This window comes from Engraulis encrasicolus, chromosome 9 (assembly GCF_034702125.1).
Source record: "Engraulis encrasicolus isolate BLACKSEA-1 chromosome 9, IST_EnEncr_1.0, whole genome shotgun sequence".
NCBI lineage: Eukaryota > Metazoa > Chordata > Actinopteri > Clupeiformes > Engraulidae > Engraulis > Engraulis encrasicolus.
Window position 1 is genome coordinate 35,474,854 of NC_085865.1, and position 21,133 is coordinate 35,495,986.

Sequence of the window (21,133 nt, forward strand, 5' to 3'; positions counted from 1 at the left end):
GGCAACATGGAAGGGGTCAGTGTGCAGCCCAGCTTGTCTGACCCAAGCCATTTAAGTGGTTAAAGAATTTAGTGAATCCATCTACACATGCCATATCTGCAGGGGCCTAATCTGTCTACCTTATTTACATGTTGCAGCAATTGCCAAAGCTTTTGGGCCTTTGCCTGGATTTCATCACACAGCAGCAATAGGTCTCTAGGACTCTGGTTAGGTAGCCTGTATACACTTTATTTCTGGAAGGTGATGTGGGTGTCATGTTACTTCAGCAAGCAGCACAACGCATACAGTTCATAACATTTCATCCAGGCAAGTTTTTCTCATTTTCATTTAGGGAGCTGCCAATCCCAATAGTGGTAACACAAGTGCAGAGATTTCATGTAGACTATGGAACTCAACTAAAGGGGTCACTAGTAACATAATAATAACAGCAATAGCAACACCACACGCACAAAGTAAATTGAATAATTTTTGTGATTCCAAATGACCTATTCTTGATGAAGGCACAATCTCTACATTTCTTTGCTGTACAGGAAAAATCAGGCATACTGCATATCGGCAGTTGGTGAGATGGCGTGGGAGTTCGTAGGCTATGTTTGGGTTCCACTGCAATCCTGTGCCGTCACAAAGATCTGGCAGATCTTTAAATCCACACATCGTACAGGTTTCCAGGATGTGATTTATTTGTGGCAAATAAAAGACAGTACACCTGAATCAGATGTATTTGTCATAATGCATTTCTTAACCTCAGCTATGGTTTTTAAACAAACCCACAAATGTATATGTATACACTGTATAGTATAAAAGAAGGACTGAAGTGTTACAATATCATACATCACACACACACACGCACACACCACACACACATCGTCGGATCATCTCCTCTTTGGTTACACATAGCCGCTGCTCAACGGTGGGGGTGATGGTTGCCTCTAACGTGGAGAAGTGTCAAAGTCTTGCTGTAGTGTAGGTCCGCTTTACTTGTCCTTGCCCGCTCTCTCTCACTGTTGCACAGTAGTGTAGTGCTGCCTATTGAAACATGTGGTAGAAATTATGGGAAGTGATAATTTTGTTTATTCTGTTAATACATTCTGAGGTTACTGAGAGGTATGAAATTACCTGCTTAGGATGCCATGGTATGTGAACGGCTTCATTTTTGGCGCAAAATGGTTGATGATGTTGTGGATTATGAGCTGATGTCTGGTGACCTGATGCCATTTTGTTGATGTCCTTCACCTAGCCAGTGTCATTGAGGTCATCAACGTTTCCGGCCGCCTTGTCTGTAATGACAGGATATAACAGTATTAAGAACATGACATATCACTGTCGCTCAGTAGTATTCTACATCTTGTCCAGACAGTGTACAATAATTCTAATTGTAAAGTGTAGAGTGTAAAGGGTTAACAAACTGGCCACACCCTTGGATGCCAGGCATGTTCTAATCACCACTCAGACTGTGTTTGTAGAGAATCTGAAGAAGACTGTTGAGGTACGTTATCCTGCCATGAAAAAATAAAACGCAACAAAAACGATTCTAAGTGTGCAGACTCCTCACTCTGAAAACTACAGTTGACCTTCGTACTGCACCTGTGTGCACAATCCTCTCCTTCAAGTAAAAGTATTCAAACTACACGGTGACTGTGGTACACTTTTTAGGTACATGTGTGTAGAAAATTTAATTCAGACTTGCGCTTTACATACGATGTGGTTGTGTTTGGGTATCCGTACACCTGGTAGGAACCCATGTCTGGGTACAGACAAGGGTTTGACATTAATGTTTTGCTCTCCGGCCACAGTTGGGTTTTCCCAAGTCACTAGCCACTCTGGTTTTCTGCTTGCCACATTTTTGCTCACAGTTCTTTTCATTATCATGCTAAACCAAGAGGGTTAGAGATATGAACGCATAATTTCTACATGTACAGTGGCTCCCAAAAGTCTACACACCCCTCTTCAAATGTCAGGTTTTTGTGATGTAAAAAAAAATAGAAAGACAAATAAATTCACAGCTTTTCCCTCCTTCAATCGAAACTATTAATCAATGCAATGCAATGCACAAAATAATAATAATAATAATAATTGTATTTGTATAGCACTGTGTCATACAAGGCATGTAACTCAAAGTGCTTAACAAATGGGAAAAAACATTGTTAGAGATAGATTTAAAAGGAGAGGTATAGAGGAGAGGCAGAAAAAGCAAGAAGGCAGAGGAAGAAGAGATAGACAGAGAATGTAGAGTCATAAGGTCAACGTAGGTTAGGACCAGGATTCTTAGATGTGTAAGGTCCATAGTGGCTGGGCCTATCATAAGTCATAGATAGTCACACAGAGATTGGGCGCTCAGGTGCGGCCCCTGGTGGCATCAGGGGTGAGGAAAAACTCCCTTTCGCTTGATTCATAGTTTGTGAGGGGGAAAAAAAGCTCGGTGATGTCTGAGAAAAAAGACCCCCTGTAGTCAGGAAGAAACCTCAGGCAGAGACCAGCGGCCACCTAGGGGAGCCCCCTGCCAGGGCTGGATTGCGAGTAGTAAGGGCGCTGCGGCGGCTGGGACACTATGACGCCTTGGCAGCTAGGAGTTGGCAAGGATGAAGAGGTGGGTCTTCAGCTGCTTCTTAAAGGAGTCGGCGGAGGTGGCTGATCGGATCTCGATGGGGAGGGCGTTCCATCTCTTGGGCGCATAGCAGGCAAACGCGGCGTCGCCGATCTTCTTCTGCGGGGGGGTGGGGGTCCTTAGCAGCTTGGCATCAGTGGACCTGAGAGCTCGAGCAGGGGCATAAAAAGAGAGCATGTCTGAGATATAGCTAGGGGCAAGTCCATTTAATGCTTTAAATACTGTGAGCAGAATCTTAAAGTCGATTCTGTATGAGACAGGTAACCAGTGCAGGTCTGCCAAGACAGGAGAGATGTGCTCTCTCATTCTGGTTCTTGTTAGGATTCTTGCCGCAGAGTTTTGAATGAGTTGCAATTTGTCAATTAATTTTTTTGGGAGACCAGAGAAGAGAGCATTGCAGTAGTCAATCCTACTGGTGACAAAGGCATGAATAAGTTTCTCAGCGTCTTGTCGGGGGGCCAAGCCGCGCACTTTGTTGACATTTCTAAGATGGAAAAAAGCAGATTTTGTTATCTTGTTGATGTGAGGCTCAAAGCTCAAATCCGAGTCTATGACCACACCTAGGCTAGTAACCTTATCTTTAATGTGTATGCTTAGGTCACCTAGGCTTGAGTGGAGTTTTGCACGTTTTTTCTTAGGCCCAATGAGCAACACTTCAGTTTTATCTTCATTTAATTTTAGGAAGTTACTGTTCATCCAATCTGTAATGGCAGACATGCATTTAGTCAAGGCATGAATGGCAGTGGTTTGGCTAGGCTCGACAGAGATATATAGTTGAGTGTCATCGGCATAGCTATGAAAATCAACATTGTGCTCTCTGATGATGGAGCCCAGGGGCAACATATAGAGAGAGAAGGGCACAAGCAACTACCCTGAGCAACTCCAAAAGGCACATCATACTTGTTGGAGACGTATTCTCCGATGGTGACAAAAAACTGTCTTCCTGTAATATATGTTTTGAACCACTCTAAGACGTGACCGGACAAGCCTACCCAAGATTCAAGGCGGTCAATTAGTATGTTGTGGTCTATCGTGTCAAAGGCGGCACTGAGGTCGAGGAGGATAAGTGCTGAAACTTTGTTTGCGGCAGTGCTGAGCCTAAGATCACTTATTATTTTGGTTAGTGCTGTTTCGGTGCTATGGTTGGCTCTAAAGCCTGATTGGAATTTTTCCAAGATATCATTCCCAGCCAGATGTTGATTAAGCTGTTTAAATACAACTTTTTCTAGTACCTTGCTTATAAAGGGGAGGTTTGATATAGGTCTGTAGTTGTTTAAAGAATTCTGATCTAAATTTGTCTTTTTTAGGAGTGGCTTTACCATGGCTGTTTTGAATGAGCTTGGGAAAATGCCTGTAAGCATAGAGGTGTTAACAATTTGCAGTAAAGGTGCTGCTAAGCAACCAAGTATGTTTTTTAGCAGATATGTGGGGATCGCGTCAAGGCTGCAGGTAGACTGCTTACTTTCCCTGACTATTTTACAGAGGTCGTCCTCTGTAATTGGACAAAACTTTTGGAAGCTCTCAGGTCTCCTAGGGGGGTTTAACCCTCCCCTCGGTGTATCGCCTGAGTGGGCGACAGAGGTTGCTGCGTTTCCACCTTGGATGCCTTCTCTAATGTCGGCAATCTTTTTATTAAAAAATCTAGCAAATTCCTCGCACTTGGCATGTGATGCTGCATTTAGGTTGTTATTGCTATGTGTTGGATTAAGCAGGTGGTCAATAGTGGAAAAAAGAACTTTCGCATTGTGCTGGTTGTCTGTTATGATTTTGGAAAAATATGCTTTTCTCTCTGAGCGTACCGCATTATTGTAGGAGGAGATCTCATCCCTAAGGGATTGTCTGTGGACTTCTAATTTAGTTTTCCTCCAAAGACGCTCGGTTACTCTGCATTTTCTTTTTAAGGCTCTAAGTGAGTCATTCATCCAAGGTGAATACCTAGCTCTGGTTCTTGTCGTCGTTCTAATTGGAGCTATGTTATCTAGAATTCCTCTTAAGTTGTTGTTGAAGCTATCAACCATTTCATCAGGTGTGCAGTGACCATTTAGTAGGTCACCTGATTTGATGAGGTCTGAAATCTTAAGCTCAGCAGAGGCATTAATGCGTCGTCTGTGAATGACATTGTTGGGTGTGCTAATTTGTGTTGAAATGTCAAAATCAAAAAACACACAGTGGTGGTCGGAGAGGCCGACGTCCGTGACCGATATATTATTGATATCAAGTGCATGTGAAATAACAAGGTCAAGTGTGTTGCCTTTTCGATGGGTAGGCTGTTCTGTAACATTCTGGACGAGACCGAATCCATTTAATGTGTCTAAGAAAGACTTGGCTATTGCGTCATCTGATTTATTTACGTGGATATTAAAGTCGCCAGCAATTATTGCTTTGTCATAGTTAGTAAGTACGTCCGACATGAAGGTGGAGAAATCAGATAGAAATGACGAAGAGAATTTCGGTGGACGGTACAGAACAATAATGATCAGTTTGAGGTTTGCTTGGACCCTCATTGCCATGTATTCAAATGAAGAGAAAGAGCCCAGATTCATCTTAGTACAATTAAATTTGTTGGAGAAAAGTATGGCTACGCCTCCGCCTCGTTTCTTTGGTCACGCCCTTAAATTAATTCTTAGTTGCAGCACCTTTGGCCTTCATTACAGCACAGTCTTTTGTGGGTAAGAGTCTCAGCATGGCACACATTAATATGGCAATATTCGTTCACCCCTCTTTGCAAAGCCCTCCAAATCAGAAAGACTGCGAGTGCAATCTCCCACAGTCAGTCCTCTTCAGATCACCCAACAAGGCTCCCTTCACTTAAAGTATGGTGTTGTTGGGGTGATGTTTTGTGCCAAATATACCCTTTCGAATTATGACAAAAAAGTTAAATCTCGGTGGAGTACATTTTGCAAAAAATACTTCTGTAATCTCCCAAATGCATGTGGGAAGATGTATTATGGTCAGGTGAAACCGAGGTTTAACATTTTGGACATAATTACAAAAGGTAACAACACCTCATTGCCAAGGTAACACCAAGCGTAAAGTGAAGCATGAAGGTGACAGCATCATGCTATGTGATTATCGTTCTTCAGTTGTAACCGGGGCTTAAGTCATGGAGGTTGGAATTTAGAAAAGTTCCACAGTGGCCATTGTAGTGGCATAAAGGGGGAGGGGATGGGCCAGTGAAGTTAAAGTCCATATGCCTCTGTGAATAGATGTGATTTCAACGTAGCCAGTGTGGGGGCCTGGCGTATGTTGGGAGGTAGACTGTTCCAGAGCGTGGGGGCAGCAACACAAAAAGCTCTGTCACCAACAGTACGGAGTCTGGCTCGGGGGATGATGAGATTGTCCTTTTCAGAAGACCGCAGAGACCTGGACTGGGAGTGGGAGAGTTCATTCCTGTATGACACGGAACATCTGTTGGGCAATCTGAGCAGGACTGTGCAGATGAGATGCATTCGCAATCTGTCAGATTTGGAGTACTTTTTGCAAAGATACGTGTACAAATATTGTCACTTCTATGTTTGCCATGCTGATAGACTCTTACCCAAAAGACTGAGTGCGGTGATAGAAGCCAAAGGTGCTGCAACAAGGTATTAGTTTAAGGGTGTGCATATTTATGCAACAATGTTAATAGAAGTTTTATTTTCTATTCTTCCCTTTTAAAGCTTTAAGTTTGTTTTCTGTCATTTTTTACGTAACAAAAACCTGGAATTTGAACAGGGGTGTGTAGATGTTTACCTCAATCTAACTGCTTCATCCCGTTTCATCTTCCGTCTCTGATTGATGTTGAGGAGCCTGGTCGGTAGCATACCTGCAAGTGCTTCTTCCACCGCCTGAAAATAAATAATGCAAGAGGGAATAATATAGACCGATTGGTAAGAGTATGCACCAAGCAGCTGAGCTGTCTGCTCATTTCGAGAGCTGTAAACGATTACATTACGGCCATAGAAAGAAGGCTGGCTGCACTGCTGACAAGTTCATGAATCTTGATGTAACAGTGCACGTAATTTTAGCATCAACAGGATGTGACGCAAAAACGTACATCCATTCAACAGGGCAAATATTTGATGATGTTATTACCATCTTATAACAATGACGACTTGGCCTGTATTATACAAACCCCAACTCCGATGAAGTTGGGACGTTTGGTAAACAGTGAATAAAATCAAAATGCTATCATTTTCAAAACACTCAATCTATTCATTAGACGGAGAATAGTAAAAAGACAACATATTAAGTGTTAAAACTGAGAAAAAATATTGTTTTGGGGGACATATGTACTCATTTCTAATTTGATAAATCCAACACGTCTCAAAAGAGTTGGGACGGGGACAATAAATGGCAGCAAATGTCGAGGAAGACTAAAAACAAAACAAAAGACAACAATTAACAGTTAAATACATTAACCGATGAGATGATTTTATATAAAAAACAGTGTTAATTCCTATCTTGGACATGATTTCACCAGCTTAAATGGTGGGTGTATTCCTTGTCATGTTTTGCAATGTTTTCCTTTCTGTAGTGCTTACAGTGTGACAGGTCTTGACCAAAAACCCACCATTTTATCACCTGCTGGTCCTTATGATGGAGCCAAACTGTTAAAACATAGTAGAGAATGCAATTTGACCTTACTATGTGGCAGTAATCGAAGATCTCCCTTCAAAATATAATGCATGAGTGGCTTTTCATGCTGTTTAAAACCCATTTATACCATTCAGCACTGTATTTAACTCTACAGATGAGTGAGAACATCTTAACCAATGCACTACTGCACCCACATGCCATCATGGAGGCTGACTTTTGAAGCTAGCACTAATACAAGTTGGATGGTCCATTTTTACTGTAGCACAGGATGTGCAATGCTCTATTATTGTCAAAAAGAATGGACTTCTACAACTTCTGCTGACTTCTGTAAGCAAAGGACAGTTTCCCATGTCTTCTGGGTCTATTTCAAGTGAGCTCAGGTGCTTAGGAGAATGTTACACCCCTGTATCATTTTCATGCATTAAGCATTCTTAATATGGTCAATTTTCAATAGCTCTAATTCCTGGTGTGCTAGAGTGAGACTACAGCCAATATATATTTCATGATGTCATGAACCTATACAACGATTTTATAAACAAAAATATGTCTTATATACACTCAATCGTGGTAAATCCAAGGGAATTCAAAAATGTATGTAATCACTATGGTAATTATTCCCTTTGCATCTTTAATTCTGAGTGACTCAGCCTCTCTGTGATGATCTTATACCTGGACACCTATATTGTCCGTCAGTACAATTCATTTTGAAATGTTCTTCTTTGCCGTTTTATCTTATTTGGATGTTTACTAATTTTCACTGATCCCCGTCCCAACTCTTTTGAGACATGTTGGATTTATCAAATTAGAAATGAGTACATATGTCCCCCAAAACAATATTTTTTCTCGGTTTTAACACTTAATATGTTGTCTTTTCACTATTCTCCATCTAATGAATGGATTGAATGTTTTGAAAATGATAGCATTTTGATTTTATTCACTGTTTACCAAACGTCCCAACCTCATCGGAGTTGGGGTTTGTAGTTCCTAGAGTCGCCAAGAATGCCCAGCTTCCTGCTTGTTTAGCATGACACAGTAGGTCATGCTCGCATTAATTAGTTAGCCTACTAGCCTACTAAAGGACTTGTATTTATAATCAACATAAATCCACCGCCAACAACTGAACTAGCCTAGTGGTCTATTTACATGTCAAACATGTCCCACACAGCACAGAAAGAAAAGAAAAGAGAAGATAAATCATTGTAAGCTGGTCTTTGTCATTCACACACTTTGACAGTGTTTCCTAAATTGTGGCAAACAAGTGTCTTGAGAGCAAATACCTACCTAGGCTCTTAAACAGCACCTTCCTGCATTCTGGCGTCCAACTTCAGGAATGGGTCATCATCTCTGTATGACAGCATGCACAGAATTAGTGGTCAATATACAACATTTTTATAAAAGTAAGAGTATGCACACCCCACCTCGCTGAGGCCAGGTGCAGGACAAAGGCGCGTCTAATAGTGGAAAAGAGTAGAAGTCCGCATCCTGTGGCTCCGCTTTGAAAATGTATTCAGGTCATACAACCATGAAGACCCTGTTGGGGGTCAGCTGCTCTATGTTTCCCACAGCCCATTGGTCCCACAGCTTATTCTTGCTGCTCCATGTTCCCACAGTTATTCCCACAACTATTCAAATATAGGCCATGTGTTCCACACCTGTTTATTGTTAACACTACTACATAAGCTTGAGGCAGTTTTGAAAACTATCTCTGAACTACAGGAAGCCACATCTTGAGCAGTCACCTATAGCAGAAATGACCAGATCTGAAACGAACTGACTAATTTGAAAGAAAGGGCCCAGTGCATTTAAAAAGAGAATGCAGACAGCCTATTTCAGGGGACTCAGAAATACTAGGCAGGGCACAGCATAGAGAGAGATCCAGGAGCGGTGGCGTTTAAACGTGACAGAAATCCAAGTTAAAACTTTAGAAAAGTGAGTTATTAAAAAGTCACTGGACTCGGAGGGAGGAGCAGGCCAGTCCTGTTCAAAACCCTCCCCACAGCCAAAGCTAGCATGCTACTTTGCCATTCATTTGAAGGAGACACCGCGGAACGGTGCAATTATCTCCAGCACATACATTAATTCTCCAGTCTTGTCTAAATTTAAATGTAGGCTATTCCTATGGCGAACTATTCTCAGTTTATTATTATTATTATTATTATTAGAGGGTTGCTAAACACATGTCAGTTGAATATTGACTGAACAAACTAACCTCGGTCTGCGAATGATGATTCTCCTCTTTGGCCTCTCTGAAGTCCAGGCGAAAGTTGGCACAGCATCCTTTATAAGCTTTGTGATAACACGGGTGGTCTTTACAAAACACTGCTTCTCAAAGTGCTCAGAGCAAACCTTGGTCTCAGCGTTGATCTGTAACCATAAATACCAGGGTATGCATTTTAGTTCGTTAGCAAAACAACTTGATTTTGGCACAAGTAGGCCAGGCCTATGCTACTGGTTCTGGTAGCACAAAATCAGTGGCCATCGGATCGCTTACCACACAATTAAAAGCCTAATCTTGAAATAGCGATCTGGAAATATCATATAAATGTAGCGTTGTGTAATTACACATTCATATTTTTTATTTCACCGAGGCATTCGCGTCATTAGGTTACATGAGTCATGACAAGTTTGACGAGCTAGCTTATTTGTGCTAGCTAATGCGTATGATTGAACATAATTTTGCATCTTACCTTGAAATATGGACCAGGACCCCTCTAGATGTGATTTATACATCCACTGCGAAGTGCCTGCTCTTTGGGGAAACGGTGGAAAGTCTGTCCACGGTAGGATTTTTTTCTCTTTGAGGACGAACATTTGGGCACACAACACAGCAAGTGAGGCGCCATGACAGCTGGTGCGTTGCCGAATGTACCCCTGAAGTGTACCCCTCAACGTCTTTAGAACGTTCCGGGTGAATAAGGCGAACATAGACATAGCATATTGACACAATGTTTTCATCCACCAAAAATAAAATGGTTTTACGAATAAATATGTGAATGCCCTTGTCAGCAGCAGCCGTGAGTTGCGTTTCAGTTGTGTTTCAAAGGTGGTCGGTTGCAGTCACCGTAGCAACGATAGTCTATCAACAATTGAGATCTGAGCTCTCTGTGTTTGACTATTATGGACTAAACAAACTTCCGCTTCATTTGTTATGCTAACCAGTGGGAGGAGATAATTTAAATATTCATATTTCTGCTCGCGCGCGTGAGGAAATTCATGTCACCTCTCGCGCGTGAGACGGTGTTTGCGCGCGCGTGGCAGCATTTGCGCGCGCGCGCAGAGCAAACTCGCGCGCGCGACAGTGTCTACGCGCGCGAGCAGAATAAAATACCTCGCGTGTGCCGTAAGTGGCGCTCGTGGATGTTTTGTCCCGATTATAACACCATACATTTATGAACAAAAATTGACACCAGGCACTTTGATTAGGTGTTAACTATGTTGGCACATGTCCTACCAGGGATTTTGGCCCATTTTTTTCATTGCAAATACTTCAGCCGGTCCAAATTGCATGGATGTTGAGGATGGACATTCATTATCAGCACTCTTCAAATACTATCTAAAGGATTGAGGTCTGAACCACTCCATGACCATGGTTTTAGTATCCTTGAAGAACATTTGAACTATTTTGGATGCAAGTTTTGGGTTATTATCTTATTGAAAGATCCAGTGAAGATCTTAGCTCCCTCTATGAGCATGTTTTTGCAAGGTCACTTTCCACATTCTATCATAATTTTCAGTTTTTATGGTGCCGTACACCCAAACAAGGTTTCCTGTGGCTGAGGCTGCCAAAGAATGATGCATCCACCACCATGTTTAATTGTAGAAACCATCTTATAACGATTCAAGGCCTATCCCTTTCTTCACCGGACAGAAGCAGAATCCATGCTTCAAAGCAGGTGCAATTGAATATCATCAGATGAAAGCAGAGACATTCAAAACTCATTTTTGACTTTCAAATGTTCACAGGCAAAGCTCAATAACACTCTGATATGCACTGCCTTTAGTAAAGGGGTTCTTCTGTGATGATGGCCCCAAAGCCCAATATGATGACAAGCCCTAACAACTGTCTTTCTTGGGGGGGGGGGGAAACCTCCAGGTGAGGCCAGGTCATTAACAATTATCTAGGCAGGTGTCCAATGCTTCTTTGGTCTAATGAGGCTAAGCAGTTTCCACAGTTTCACATAGTGGTGGGGCATCAAGTTTAGTGTGTTATTCAGCCTCAGACACAGGGAGTCTGGGTCTGAATCTGGATTGCTGGGTCTTCCAACAACATTGTAACCCAAAGCATACATTTAGATTAGTTCAGAGGTTCTTCAAGGACACTAAAATCATGATATTGGAATCACCCGCTCATAGTCCAGTCCTCAATCCCACTGAGAGTCTGTGGTTAATGTCTATGTTCAGCGATTTGGACCAGCTAGAACACTTTGCAGTAAAGAAGTGGGGCAAAATCCCTAGTGGGGCATGTGCCAACCTAGGTTGCAACTTATCAGAGCCTGTTGTCAGTTTTGGTTCATAAATGGCGCCATATTGACTATTAATGATCAGGGGGCTAATAATTTTGTCCTTGTCATTTTTGCCCTTTTTTGTTTAAACTCATCGTAACAATAGAAAAATCAAAATTCAACTGATTGAACATTATCTCCATCAGTGTATTTGTTTCCAGAATAACAGAAACTGTTAATAATGTTCATTCTTACTGAGAAATCAAGAGAAATGTCTAATTTCAGGAGAGGGGCTAATAATATCGTCCTCAACTGTATATCTGCTAATTTTTCACGTTATTTTCTGTAAGCGACAAAACTTTTGTCTTGCCAAAATCTGTGGTTTTGGTGTTCATTAAATTATTAATCATTCTTCAGGACAACATGTTATTTCCAACACTCGTAATTCAAGGCACATCACTGCAATCCACTCCATTTATACATTCTGCAGGGAAGCCCAGAACTGGGTCGTCATTTTATTGTATGTATTGGGTGGGGGGCCATTTCAGATTACTCTGGGCCCAGCCAAAGCTGTCAGCGGCCCTGCTGTATGTGGAATGCTGAATGTGGAATATTCAGCACAGGAATGAGGAAATTTCATGACTGCATTTGTTGCACACGTGATATCCTATGACAATTCCACACTGGAGTTCACTGAGCACCTGAGAGTGGCCCATTTTTTTCAAAAAAGTTTGTAAAACACTGCCTGCCTAGTCGCTTTATTTTACACACATTTGGCCAGGCCAAGTGATTAAGACACCGATTCTGATCCTTTGGAGGGGAGAGTGAATACTTTTGGTAATATGTTGCACACACACACACGCACACACTCACACGCAAACAAACATGTGCACACACGGACCCGTACCTCCAGTACTTTGGGAGTGATGTCATATCCTAACATTTGGCAGAGCCGTGCGGAAATGCAAATTTCATGACAGGTGGCATCCAATGACAGTTCCACACTGGAGTTCACTGAGCTTCCGAGAGTGGCCCATTCTTTCAAAAATGTGTCTAAAAACACTGCATGTCTTGGCCTGATCAAATGAGTATAAAATAAAGCACCAAGTGATTAGGCCACCGATTCTGATCATTTGGGATGGGCGAGTGAAACCCCTACCTCTGGTACTCTGGGCGTTATGTTGTTCCTCTGCATGTGGTTGAGCAGGGCGGTCATGCTGGCCATGCACTCATGCTGGTTCAACTCATCCATCTCCAGCTCCACTGTCTCCTCCTGGGCCACCGTGTCCACTGGCTCCTGTAGACAGACAGACAGACAGACAGACAGACAGACAGACAGACAGACAGACAGACAGACAGACAGACAGACAGACAGACAGAGACAGACAGAGACAGACAGACAGACAGACAGACAGACACACACACACACACACACACACACACACACACACACACACACACACACACACACACACACACACACACACACACACACACACACACACACACACACACACACGCACACACGCACACACACACGTTTGCACTATACTTTGGCCTGTGTCTCCGGAGCAAACACTCATTCAACCGATTTTAGCCTAAGCCCTTTTTGGGAAAATGTGCCCTCTCCTTATTAAAACCTAAATATCTCAGCCTCTGAAGCACATAAAAACATGAAATCAGTTGCATTTAAAAGCTACAACCTTCAGTTTGCACTGGAATGTGTTAATTCAGCTCTAACATACCCATATCTTTCAATAAAACAGCCCATATCTAAAGAACCTGAATGCAGCGTATATGTCACTCCAGGACACAATGGGTTAATGGGTTAACTGTCATTGCCTGCGGTGTTTGGGGACTTGGGAAAACGGGCTGGCTGGCACAGTGAAAAAATGCGGAGGAGTGTAGAGGAGCATACCAATGCGTTATGCGGGAGGGCAGTAGGTGTGACACACACACACACAGACACAGTCTTTTATTTGAAGTGTTGTCCAACTGAAAAATAACTGACATCTCCACACATGCCTTACCTGTGTCCTCTTGGCTCTGCTGAGCCCTGATGGATTCTGGGAGCTGTAGGAAAAGCTCTGTACTCCGGTGGAGAAATCAAACTGGCTCATCTCCTCACTCAGGCTGCTGTCAGCCATGTAGGACTGGGAGGACAGGTACACTGGGGCATCTAAAGGAACAGAATAAAACAGTCACACAAAAGGATTGTTTACAATCATATTAAATCTAATTATTTGATCTGGCGGGTGTCTTTGAAGCCCATCCACTTTGGAGGGCAGCCAAAGGAACGCCCACAAGAAGTGACGCATATAATTGCATCCTTAATGGTTAATGTTGCAACACCTTTGTTTCAAATCAGGATAAAAGATCAAGTAACAGAACCTATTGTTTAGACTACACACCGGCTGAATGGAATCAAGGACTACTGTAGTTGATACAGAGAAAGGTAAGCATTAAAAACATGATCAAATCAAGGAAATAATGAATAGACCAGTAACTGCAAGGTGACTGCAGGTATAAGAAACATAACCAAGATATTAACTTTGCAGGTATGGCCAAGCTTGGTGATGACTGCCTGTTGAATACCTCTCTGAGGATACCCAGCAGCCATCAGCAAAGTTGCAACCAGAAAGACTGCGTAGTCACTTTCGAAACAAGGACAAACTTGTTAATGTGACTTTCCGTACGGGACGAAAGGATGCCTGGCACACGGCCATTTGGAGATTCTACAAGGATTACGATTTAGAAGAGAGATCAATTCAGTATGCCAAACAAATCAACATTTCCCGCCGTGAACCAAATAGGAGAAGAAGGAGCATAAAGATCCTGAATGTGAACGTGTACAACAGCGGCAAAATCATGTTTCAAGGAAAGGAGATACACTCTGTGGAGAATCACTTTGAAGAATTACTGAAAATGGTGGATGAGATCCAAAGGAAAGAGGAGGAAAAACATAATGAAGGAGAACAGCCAAACACAGCACTTGAAGGCTGCAAGTAGAGTTGTATGGTAAAGAAGTAGAACTAATGAAGGTTATCTATCACTGGGTAAAAGTGATTTGTCTTTATCTTTTTGTAATTTGTTTTTATCTAAACTGAAAAACTGGCATAGAGTGTGAGCTTGCCTTTTATTACTTTTTTTACTCTTATTAATGTTTTATGACATTTATTAACTCAACTCAATTTGTAAATTAAATACTACTTATTAAAAAAATACTGAACCTCATGTGTTCTGAAAGAGCATGATTTGTTCTCAAATATGTGCTTACTTTTCTGAAGGAATATGTATATCCAGCTTTGTTAAATCTTTGTGTTATATTAATGTGGAAAGTGTATAAATGCATCTATTTGGTAACTGCAACGTTAGTGTGGTGTGTGTGTTTTTTTTCTACACTACTGTATACAGTTCACAATTCTGATAATGAGTAAGAAGTGTGCATAACACATGCATCATTAACATTATGAATTGTTTAGACTATGCATTGTATGTTATTTATCAAGTCAAAATATGAAGGGACACAATCTACCTAAGAAATCAATGTATGGCTAGCATATTAAATATAATGCATTGTAGTCTCAACTCTCAGATTGGCGTCAGCCAATGTTTTGTAAAACGCCACAGTAAAAGAAATGCCATATATTCTTTCACATCAGAAAATCTCAAGGATGGTTGTATTTGTGTGCATGTCTGCATGTGTTTCTAATTCCTATAATTCCTATCTGGCAGTGGTCGGCTAAATTATCAAGTTTCTCTAGTCTTATGGTTCAGTGTAGCACATCTTTTTAGGTAGCAGACACAATTTAAAACCAACATGCAACTCACTATCCAATGTTCAACTTGCAACTTGTGTAGGCCACGTCTTTTTTACAAGCATATTACCGAGCTGTAAGAGCTGTGATAGTCAGAGGGAATGGATTCTTTGCCCTCAAGACACACAGGTGGTGGCATCCATTCTGTCTGGGCATGTTGTACCATTTTTACTTTGGCACAGAACACGTACCTTTTAAGTTCTGCTCTCTAGCTACATCAGAAAACGCATTAAAAACTGAGATTACATTCGCCTTAATTGCATTGCATTTATCAGAGTATAGAATGAAACACAAAAAAATCTTACCTCCATTTTCTCCACTCACTTCCTTGCGTATCATGACATATTTCTTCTTTCGCTCAATAGGAACCTGAGAAACAAAGGACAGACATAACAGAATTGCAGAGATCTACAAAACAGTTCAAAATGACGCTTTTGCACACCTCTGTAGTTGGACAGGTGCATAGTATGTTATCCCAGTGGGGAAGAAATGTGTAAAGAAATCCTGCACACTGTCCATTCCACCAACAAACTAATACGACGAGAAGGTCAGATGACAGAAACGTATTAAAGTTTGTTGGTGGAATGGACAGTGAGCGGGATTTCTTTACACTTGAAAGAGAAATACAAAAGCAAAGCAGTTTTTTATTTTATGAATGGGACATTCTATGGAACCTTTCCATTCTTATTTTTCCAGAGGGAGCCACTAAAATGGAACAATGCACACATAATTCAATTCTCAATTCTGTTTATTTCCTATACACGTGCCCAAATCTGCCAAAGACAGACTCAAAGAAAGAGAAAATGCGCAAAACTGAAATATTTATTTCTCCTATAGTTTCACATGTGTTCAAACAAAGTTGTTGCTTCAAAAATTCATCAAGAGATAAACCGATGTAATCATTTTCCAGAAGTGTGCCCAAACTCTCTCATACCACTGTATGTATGAAACATAGGACATAGGATTGTGCAATGTAAAGATGCCTTATCATTTTACTAGCCATAGAGTCAGCCCTCATGACCTAGCCTGATAATCATCAACAGTAAAAATCTCTTGAAAACATAATGCATCACATTCTGCCTGCAGACTATCCACAACAGAACGGCGAGCTTCATCGCCAACACTCTGCCCCAGCAGTAGGTCATGGCAGTTGTAAGATAACAATTAGTGGCCATGGAAACGCCAGGTCGGTTGATGTCACAGACTGCAGTGGGCACTTTGAACTCTGGCTTGAAGGAGCTCTGATGAGGAGTTGTTATGAGCCACACAGAGTTATACATTTCACCTACATCGTTACATTCAGCAGTAACTCTATAGGAGCCAATTCTGCAACGTGCATTGTCTATTTTCGGACAGTTGACGATTCTATTGAGTTTACTTTTAAGGTAATCAGTGTCTGCATCAAGGCCTGGCTTTTGTCGCAAACACATTCACCATTTTAGTCTTGACAGTTTTGATGGTACTCACAGTTCCAGTGCCAATTATAAACGCGGAGCCAGATCTTTAACGCACCGCACAAGTGGAAGTGTTCTCATCCTGGGCTGTAGCAGCAGCCATTGATTTTGATCAGACTGAAACTACTGTGTGGGGATTCGGTGTGATTGGTTGTTTGCACCATCCTATTACGTGGCATTGAGTGCAGAGGCATTTTGACAGACAACCATTTGTCCCGCCAACACACCGCCCCAGCTACATTAGACCCCTGTCAGTTTTTTTCCTGTAGGGGTTTAGCTCTCTAGGCTACTGGTGAAGAGGTTTTAGGCAAGTTACACACCAGAGCATGGTGTGGCGACAATGCGAAGACGGCGGTCTTGGCCAGTGTGTTCTACTCGTCCTTTCACACTGACCGCGTCGGCGTGCGCGGCCAGTTCAGTTCAAAATACCTTCAGAGTCAATGCTATTTTGCTACTTTGCCATTCATTTCAATGGGACAGCGCCACCCACTGCTTGAGTTGGATTTTCTAAATGCCGTGCAGCACTGAGCCATCGCCCATGTTGGTGTGAAAGAACTAATCCGTTTCGATACCTTTCGCTTCCACCGGTAAAAATAGCTGAAATTGTGGCAACAGCGGCACGCCTGGTGTGAAAAGACCCTTAGAGTGCAACTGTCAACGATCTGTTGAGCATGCTTTAGAGTGCACCTGCCCTCGCCCACTATTCTATTTGCATAATACAGTCCAACAAACTGAACGGAACTTACATCAATTTCAATGGGGAACTGGTATGTTCTCTGGATGTCTAAGAGGTTGTCAAATATAAGCTGATTCTGGAAACAGAAAGACAAAATACACATGGTCAACATTCTGCATTAAATTATTTCAATAAAATATGTGGCGTTTTGTCGGCATTTACAGCAATACACAACCCATGTGGTTATAAAGCAACTGAAAGTATTTATAGCTTTACATTTGTATAGGCTTTTAAAGCTTGTGTATTCTGCTATAGGCTCCAACCAAAATAAGTAGGCCTACATTTGGAGTAATGGTCTCTCTCCCTAATAGGAATGACAGACAGACTCATCATGAGTCACTCATGACACTCTTCTTACAGCATTTTTGTTTTAAAACAAACCACATTTTGAAGCAGCTGACCTTCTCTGGTTTCTCGGTAAAGAGGAAACCCTGGTAGAACTTGGTCTCGTTGAAGCTGCAGCAGATGAGTGCGATGGCGCAGTTGTAGGAGGCACAATGGAGCTGCCTCCTCAGCTCAAGCAGCTGCGTCTCCCCCGTCATGTTCTCTGTGAAGGCCTCGAAACACGACCTGGAAGTAAAAAAAGAGACATCAATGACCATGAGAAACGCCTCCCTTATTGTCAACAAAAAGGGTATAACCACTTTAAAATATATTAGTTGGGTTGGGAGTTGGATATGCAAAATGAATTTTGAAGACTGTTAAACTCGTGTCTATTCTTGATTTTTTTTTTTGTGCAGCAATCAGTTGAGTAAAAGCACATTTATGAAGCAGCTGCTGAGATGTGAAAATGACCATGTCGGTAATGTATAACAGTTGCCACATGCGGTAAAAAGTTTGGCAAACTCATCTTGCTGGCATTGTATCATAACAGTCAGTGACTGACACACAAACACACACTTTTTGTATCGCCGCAATATTTGTTAAGTGTGCCAAATACAGTCCAACACAAACTTTGCCATCTGTAAAACTTTTAGACAAATGGCTTACTTGAGCAGGTTCTTGGAGAGCTCGTTGCCCTCTGCTTTGGCGCCGTCTCCACAGAAGGCCTGGTTGATCTGAGACTCTTTGGAGTAGAGCTCCTCCTTTGGCAGCCGGGAGTACAGCAGCTCCATCAGCTTATACAGTCCTCTCTTCATCATCACCTGGCTCTCAAACGCAGCCTCCACTGACTGAGGAGAGAAAAGGACACAACACATGATTTTGATGATTAGATTACCAATACACTAGATTAAAAACCTTAGATTACATTAGAATAGATTCAACCTTTTCATCACTACTGTAAAAATGTAATAAAACAGAATGATTCTAGCACTAAGGTAAAGGCATGTTTTAGAGCACTAAGAGCGATCAAATAACCCTACAATGTAATTTCCAAGCACAACATGTAAAGACTATACACTGGATTTACAGACAGTGTAACATTTAACAGTACAGTCCTTCTCATTAAGAAACAGAATTGATGTCAGGGGTCAGACACACCTTGCTGGCGCGGGCTTGCAGGGTTGTCATGACGTCCGAGATGTTGGTGACAAAGAACAAGCTGAGGGCCCAGGGACTGCAGTGGGTTGCCAGGGGTAACAGAACACGGTCCACCACCGCCAGCAGCATGGAACGCACCGGAACGTCAGCCTCACGGAACGTTTTGTAGACAGCGGACAGCAAGTCCAACTGACGATCAACAGTTGAGCTGTACAGGACAGGCACATGTAAAAATAAACATGACGTTCAATCTCACAGATGAGTGCATAAAGAATTACAGATTAAAATTAGGAAGAGTTATCTATTAAAGTCATTAAACATACAATAGAGTATACCACACTGGCTCTTTAAGACAAGTACAAGTATAATGACTACACCTGTAACAATTTAACTGGTAATCCACCAAGTCTAGTGGATATATTTAAGTATATTACATAGAAATTACTTATAAAGTTATACATTTGATATCATGAAAGTATATATACTGTATATACAGTGAGTCCAATATGTATTTGATCCCTTGCTGATTTTGTTGGTTTGCCTACTAACAAAGACATGATCAGTCAATAAATGTTATGATAATATGTATTCTAATATGGAGAGACAGAATATCAAAAAGAAAATCCAGAAATTAACTGAAGAGAATATATATTAATTTATTTCCATTTCATCGAGCCAAATAAGTATTTGATCCCCTGACAACTGATTACAGTTCCAGGCCCACAGACCAGATGGGCACTTCCGATCAACTTGTCATCTGAATTAAAGACACCTGTACATACTAACATGCATAAAAGACACATTGAATCAGCAGAATCAGTCCATAGTATGAGTGAATCAGTCACACTCCAACCTCACCAGCATGGGAAAAACCAAAGAGCGGTTAAATTATATCAGGGACACGATTTTAGACCTGAACAAAGATTAAATGGGCTGCAAAGCCACAAGAAAGAGACTGAGTATTAATGACCCAGCTGTTGATGCATTTCTTCCAAAATGCGAGGAATACAAAATGACTATCCATCAGCCTGTCTGGGGTTCTATACAAGATTTGACCTTTTGTAGGGATTTGATAATCATGAGAACAGAAAGAAATCATCCTAGAGCTGTACGGGATGGACTAGGCAATGATATCAAAGCTACTGGGACCAAAATCACTGAGAAAACTACTGGTAGCACTTAATGCCACAGAGGTTTAAAATCCTGTACTGCACACATGGTACCTCTACTTCAGAAGGAACCTGTGCAGTCCCACTTGAGGTTTGCCAACGGACATCAGACTGGTTTAGGATATGATAAGAAGGTGCTGTAGTCAGATGAAACCAAAATCAAGCTGTTTGGCATTATCACAATTCAATGTGTTTTGAGAAAGAGTACTGCTGTCTATGATCCCAAGAACACCCTCCTCACCATCATGCATGAAAGTGGTATCATTATGGTTTGAGGGTGTTTGTCTGGCCAATGCACAGGGCAACTTCACATCGTCAACGAATGGATGGAGGGATACATGTAATGTGCAATCCTGAGTGCAAACGTCCTTCCCTCCACCACTACACTGAAGGGTGGGCCATTTTTGGATCTCCCAACATGACAATAATACACAACATACAGTCAAAGCAACGAAGGAGTGGCTCTATAAGAAGCATATTAAAGTTGTGAAGTGGCCTAGACAGTCTCCAAATATTAACCCTATAGTAATTCTATGGAGAGAACTGAACCTCCCATTTACCAAGCTACAGCCACAAACTATTAATGTTTTAGAGATAATGTGCAAAGAAAAATGGGCAAAAATATTTTCTACTATATGCACAAACATTGTCATCAACTAAAAGAAGCATCTGACCTCAGTGCTAGACAACTAGGACTTTGCCACAAAGCACTTTATCTTCTTTTGCTAGAGGGGTCAAACACTTATTTACCTAAATTAAATACAAATAAATTAAAATATATTATTTTAAGTTATTCTCTGGAATTTCTTTTTGATATTCTGTCTCTCCATGTTTGAATACATATTATCA

The 21,133-nt window shown here is 41.5% G+C and overlaps 1 protein-coding gene and 1 long non-coding RNA gene across 2 annotated transcripts in view; both read right to left on the minus strand.

The window, feature by feature from the left end:
* prkdc (protein kinase, DNA-activated, catalytic subunit) overlaps positions 1 to 21,133 on the minus strand; it is a 102,411-nt gene that overhangs the window by 50,061 nt on the left and 31,217 nt on the right. Inside the window, exons 41-47 of the mRNA XM_063207035.1 lie at positions 19,116 to 19,323; positions 18,624 to 18,805; positions 18,035 to 18,203; positions 17,644 to 17,709; positions 15,749 to 15,812; positions 13,656 to 13,804; positions 12,785 to 12,922 (exon numbers count right to left, since the gene is read on the minus strand). Coding sequence (XP_063063105.1) covers positions 12,785 to 12,922; positions 13,656 to 13,804; positions 15,749 to 15,812; positions 17,644 to 17,709; positions 18,035 to 18,203; positions 18,624 to 18,805; positions 19,116 to 19,323 — 976 coding nt within the window. The remainder of the gene's footprint in view (positions 1 to 12,784; positions 12,923 to 13,655; positions 13,805 to 15,748; positions 15,813 to 17,643; positions 17,710 to 18,034; positions 18,204 to 18,623; positions 18,806 to 19,115; positions 19,324 to 21,133) is intronic.
* Positions 893 to 10,410, minus strand: LOC134455757 (uncharacterized). Its single transcript, XR_010036154.1, has 6 exons — positions 9,871 to 10,410; positions 9,393 to 9,547; positions 8,465 to 8,527; positions 6,338 to 6,432; positions 1,117 to 1,277; positions 893 to 1,026 (listed from the first exon to the last, which is right to left on the minus strand). It is a non-coding gene; the product is annotated as an uncharacterized LOC134455757 (long non-coding RNA).